The 6265-nt window shown below is 32.8% G+C and overlaps 1 protein-coding gene across 3 annotated transcripts in view; it reads left to right on the forward strand.

The window, feature by feature from the left end:
• Positions 1–6265, forward strand: part of LOC106464226 — a 57975-nt gene that overhangs the window by 37489 nt on the left and 14221 nt on the right. For all 3 annotated transcript variants that reach the window (XR_002611681.1, XM_022391937.1, XM_013924354.2), the window contains 2 exons: positions 1434–1574; positions 4898–5050. Coding sequence is in view for 2 of the 3 variants with exons in the window: in XM_022391937.1 (XP_022247645.1) it covers positions 1434–1574; positions 4898–5050 (294 nt within the window). In the remaining variant the exon portion in view is untranslated. The remainder of the gene's footprint in view (positions 1–1433; positions 1575–4897; positions 5051–6265) is intronic.

Genomic DNA, 6265 nt, shown 5'->3' on the forward strand with positions numbered 1-6265 from the left:
CACACTAGAAAGAAGACTTTATATTGTTTGTAAGTTTGTAAACCTTTTGTATATAAATCACTGTCTGTAATAACTATTTGTAATAACTGTTACTGGAAATTGTATTATTGGTTGTATATTAAAATATATTTGTATAAAAAAAAGAAAACTGTGTGTATCAATCCTGTTGGCAAATATCATAAATTGGATAAATATCGGCATTTATATAACTACTAAATTACTAGATTCATTTTCACCCGGCCCGGCATGGCCAGATGGTTAGGGCGCTCGACTCGCAAGCTGAAGGTCGCGGGTTCGAATCCCCGTCATACCAAACATGCTCGCCCTTTCAACCGTAATGTAACGGTCAATCCCAGTTCCCTCTAGTCTTACACTGCTAAGTATCGCAGATAACCCTCGTGTAGCTTAGCGCGAAATTCAAAAACAAAAAAAACAAAAACATTTTCACCCATGGAATGAAAATTAAACACATGTTAAGAAAATTATATAACGCCAGGAAACATTTACAAAATAAAGTATTACAGTTGTCCATCCTTTTACATAGGTGAAACAGGAAGTACTTTGAACATCAGGTTGAAAGAACACCAAAAATGAACAAAAACAGCCACAATTTTCTTGAACCATACTAAAACATGAACCTTGTTAACAAAATCAAACAAAGTTAACACACGCTCTTATATGTTTCGATCCTTATTTCCCCAAACATTCTTACTGTTATTCAAATTGCACATCTTCCACGTGTTTATTCACTTTTCTTTTTACTGTTCAGCTATAAATAAATATGTCAATTAACGCAGATTGATATGCACATGCATACGTAACCATTATCGATTATCTAACTTAAACACATTGTTATATTGTTGAATGTTAATTTAAATACAGAAACCTTGTTTACTTTTAAAGTTTCTGTACTTGAGAATGATCGTACCGGTGATCGAAACGTCGTATCTGTTTTTAGAAAAATATAATTTCTTACTGTCTGTAACTTGTAAAAAAACCAATAAGGCCAAATAAGAAAATACATGTTTAGTGTCCCCACCCGCTTCCTTTTTTTTATGTAGCCGCCTCCCCCCACTTTTTTGGAGTTTTTGGAATTATCGTTTTGATCATACTAAGAAACAAAGAAGACTTCTGAATAAAAAAAATAAGACGAATGCAGTTTATTCATTTCCCCCTTTTCTTTATTTGTCGTAAATTCTGGATCATTTTGACGAAAAAATTAAAAGAAAATTTCTGTTTGACATGGAACCTTTGAAAACAAGCAACAATCATAATAATACAGGAGCAAACTTTATTTCAAAGATGTCGTTTAAAAAAACGAACCTTCTTCCTTTTTTCGAAAACTCCGTATGCTAAACATGTTTGTTTGTTTTTTACTTGGCGTAAAATACCTTGTTTTCAGATGGTTAATGAACGTAAATGTTAATTTACAGAAAGGGATCTCGGCGAAGCGTGTTCCCACAACCAACAATGCAGGACGCCTAACGCCGAATGTAGAAATAATCGTTGCGAGTGCAAACCTGAACACGATTCGCAAGTGGACGACTATGGAGTTCGAAAGTGCTACCAAAGAGGTAGGCAATACTAAAATAGTTGCAGTTACACACAATGAATTAGCTCATATAAACAATACAATTAACATTGTGTGAAATGTTACGCTTTTCAAAGTATCATCAAGTGGTGTTTTTTTTTCTAACTGAACCCAACATTATGTTAAAATAAAGAAAGATAATTTGTTAACGTGCTCATTGAATCCAGCCCCCCAGTGGCACAGCGATATGTCTGCGGACTTGCAACGGTAGAAACTGCGTTTCGATACCCGTGGTGGGCAGAGAACAGATAGCCCATTGTGTAGCTTTGTGCATAACTTCAAACAAACAATCATTGAATCCAAAATTTCTAGAAATATTTTAATTAGTATAGAAAGTTTGATATATGAAAGTGGTTAAACAAAATTTACTGAACTATTTTAATTATAATATAATTATATTTATATATACATAATCTGTGGATTTTTAACCATTAATTAGAAGTGTAATCCTAAGCAAAAATGGTATTATTTTTATGATTAAACCGTAAGATAATTTTAGTTATATTGCGTGCCTCAAACATTTTAAAATAATTGAAATATATTATTTTGTAATATAATACAAACCACAACAGCTTACTTAAATATTTTTACTTTAATTTTATTTCTTCCATCCTTTAATTTTCAAATACAAGTTTTAAAACCTTAAATCTCACTTTTTCTGAATTAATGACTTCACTAGAGATAATATTTTATACAAAACAAAATCAAAAATAGAAGATACCATTACAAAGACTCAAACTTAAATATTATATTTTAATACACGCTTCGTCTTAAGATAATTTTGATTAAATCATAACTAAATTAAACTACCAAAGTAGTGAAACAAAACAAGAAACCAACTTTCCGTATTCCCTAGTACTTATGTTATTTTTTTAATGCAAAATACTTAGATAAATGCCCCCCAGTGGCACAGCGGTATGTCTGCGGACATACAACGCTTGAAACCGGGTTTCGATACTCGTGATGGGTAGAGCACAGATAGCCCATTGTGTAGCTTTTGTGCATAACTTAAAAACAAACAAACAAACTTAGATAAATGTTCTCTAATGGGTCGGCAGTAAGTTCAGGGACTTACAACTCTAAGATTTGGGGGTTCTTATCATCGCGGTTGGCAGAGTGAAGATAGTCCATTTTGTATCTTGACGATAAAAGCAAACAAACAATGTTTGAATAAATTGTTGTTGTTTTTTATTTCTTTACGGATAAACAGGTAAATATGTTTAAAACTACCCCTTTATTATATGTTACTATACGTCCCTATATGTTCATACGTTCTTCAGAAAACGTGGTCTAAAACCAGTAGTGTATTCCTGCGGAGTCATGAGGGAGTGCCTACCCCTGATTTCATGTTCAGTGGGAACACAGCTCCCATGTTTTAAATGCACATTATTTCTCGTGTTGCTTTCTTTTACATTCAAATATAGATTGATGGGATTGTAATCATGATTTTATATGGAACACTGTATATAAGATAAAGTTTTATCATTAAATTAAAGCTGTCTGATTTTGTTATACCACTCCTATGCAATGATATACCTAAAGCAATGGATTTGGAATTTTCTAATTAATCACTAAACATGATAGCCATATTAAATAACCAGTTTAATAATTAGCTGTTGGAAGGATTAAGGAGATCGTGGCGACCCCTCACTTCTAAATTTAGCACTATACCACTGTCCAAAACTGATAAAGAATGTGATACAAATTTCTTTCCTACCGGAGAAAAAACTAGGTTTTTATACATATTCACTTGTTTATCCGTAAATAAATAAATAAATAACAGTTTAAGTTGATAAGTTCTTCCGATAAATTATTTAAACAAATGCATTCTAAGGGAAAATTTGAATTGTAAAAATCGAAGCTCTGGAATAATTGGATGGAAGAAGTTGTTTAAATTAGAGAAAGTTTAAATATTACACTGTTCAATCTAAATTATAGTTCAAATAACTGTTGCTAAAAATAAGAAAAAAATATATAAATTGTTTGTTTCTTAGTAAAGGTACACAGTGGACTATCTGTTCTGTGCCCATTACGGGTATTGAAAACTAGTTTTTAGTGTTATAAACGTTCAGTCTTACTGCTGAGCCACTGGGGGCTATCATATAAATACAGCACATAAGTTAAAAATTTAAGTAATGCAAGGTGAGCTTATGAAAAGTAATTTAATTTGACAAATAGTTTTAATTAATGAACCCACTGAGCCGTTAATTGTTTGAAATAGTAACATCATATACTGTGACGTATTTTGCGCATACGCCAACTAGGCCCAGACCGGCTTTTCTTTAAAAAAGTGAATATAAATATTCAGCCAACACAACACTATTAAGTGTGGGGGCGGCACTTCCGAATGAGTTAGGGATTGCAAAAATTTTAATACGTCACAGATTATATTGACGGAAATTTAGATTATTAGAATTAAACTAGAATATTTATAGTATTTTGGCACTTGTGTATAAAGTTAAAATCATAAATAATATTCAACGTTAAACTGGTACACAATTAAAAACATTTTATTTAGGCCTATCTATGGCCTTCAAAAAGTTGGCGACTCTTACATGTTTCGACGTTACAACGTAGAGGATGACGTTTTTGAAGGCCATAGATAGGCCTAAATAAAATGTTTTTAATTGTGTACCAGTTTAACATTGAATATTATTTATGATTTTAAACAAGAATATATTTAAAGCAATAAAACTATTCAGTATTACTAACATGCCTTTATACTAAATATTCCAAGTCAAAAAGTGGATTGAAGCAAAATTTGTTTTAAATGAAACCTAAAGTTAGGGGAACTCTAAATAATGTTTCGGTGGAGATATAAATAAAAATAGTAACATTTCAACAAAGGTACATATAAAACGTGTTCTAAGTTATTCACAACTGACTGAGTATTTAGAAAACCTGTAATCGTTAGATTATTTCATTTTAATATTCCTGAAAAAAGAAGATTGAATACTTAGTTATTTGATGGAAATCATTTTAACATATTATTAAGTAGCAAATGCACAATTTAGGGAAATATTTTATGAAAACCATGAATAAATTATTTGTGTTTTAAATTAAAGATACATGTATTCAATCTAAAAAGGTAAATTAGTAAATGTTTAAACAAGAATATTTTATAGTATAATCTTTATATGCATCTTGTACAATGACATTTTATTCTCAGTGTTTTAGTATTTATATGTTTTACCAACAGATAAATGTAATTCTTTGTGGAAAAAAAAGGCGGCTATTATAAGGTATAAATATGGGTAACAGTGTAAGTTGTCCTGTTTTTAAACACAGAAACTTTGTTTCTTATAGCTAATTTTGATGAATCCTGCCAGTACGATGTACAGTGTGAATGGATGTCGGGTGGTGATGCGCCGTTAGTTTGTATGTTTGGCAAATGTGCATGCCTGAATAACTATGTGTTCGTTCGACGGTCGCACCTCAAGCTTGGTTGTTATATGAAAGGTAAGAAACACACCCAAAGAGGATCTACACGTATTAGCTCTTCGGAGTAGCACATCGTAATAAGAAAATGTGTTTAGGTTTCAAAGAAGAAGTAAACTTATTAACTCTTTGGAATGATATATCGTAACTACACAAAGAGGGTGTGTTTGGGTTTCAAAGAAGAAGTAAACTTATTAGCTCTTTGGAATGATATATCGTAACTACACAAAGAGGGTGTGTTTGGGTTTCAAAGAAGAAGTAAACTTATTAGCTCTTTGAAGTGGTATATCGTAACTACACAAAAAGAGTGTGTTTGGGTTTCAAAGAAGAACTGAACTTATTAGTTATATCGTAACATAGAAAGGGGGTATTTGAGTTTCCTTGCAATGGAATGTAACAAGATCCGAATTAAATACCAGATGTTATATCCGTACTACACTGATATCATGGGCAATGAAATAATACAAGAAAGGGTGGAGTTTACAAAGCTAGTCGAGGACTATCTCCGAAATGGTGGAGTTTACAAATCTTGTAAAGCTAGTCGAGGACTATCTCCGAAAGGGTGGAGTTTACAAATCTTGTAAAGCTAGTCGAGGACTATCTCCGAAAGGGTGGAGTTTACAAATCTTGTAAAGCCTGTCGAGGACTATCTCCGAAAGTGTGGAGTTTACAAATCGAGTAAAGCTAGTCGAGGACTATCTCTGAAAGGGTGGAGTTTACAAATCGAGTAAAGCTAGTCGAGGACTATCTCTGAAAGCCGTCCCTAATTTTGAAGTGATAGAGTAGATGGAAGGCAACTAGTTAATACTCTCCACCGCCATCGCTTGGGCTACTCTTTACCCATGAAGAATAAATTTCACCGTCACATTATAAAGGCGAGCGTGTTCGGTGACGGGATTCTATCTCGTGACCCATGGTGTGCGAAGCGAATGTCCTAACCACTAGGTCAGGCAAGGCCTCGCGGTTTTAAGAATCAGTTTTATCTTCCGATCACAGTAAATTACCTACCAAGGTGAAAACTAAAATTTAACCCGGTAAAAAGTATCTACTGTATGTAATTAAAAGCGTAACGTGTGTACGTGCGTGGAAAGGTTTTTAAACTTCATTAACCCGGTAAAAAGTATCTACTGTATGTAATTAAAAGCGTAACGTGTGTACGTGCGTGGAAAGGTTTTTAAACTTCATTAACCCGTTAAAAAGTATCTACTGTATGTAATTAAAAGCGTAACGTGTGTT

Source organism: Limulus polyphemus, unplaced genomic scaffold (genome assembly GCF_000517525.1).
Source record: "Limulus polyphemus unplaced genomic scaffold, Limulus_polyphemus-2.1.2 Scaffold1592, whole genome shotgun sequence".
In the NCBI taxonomy this organism is placed as follows: domain Eukaryota; kingdom Metazoa; phylum Arthropoda; class Merostomata; order Xiphosura; family Limulidae; genus Limulus; species Limulus polyphemus.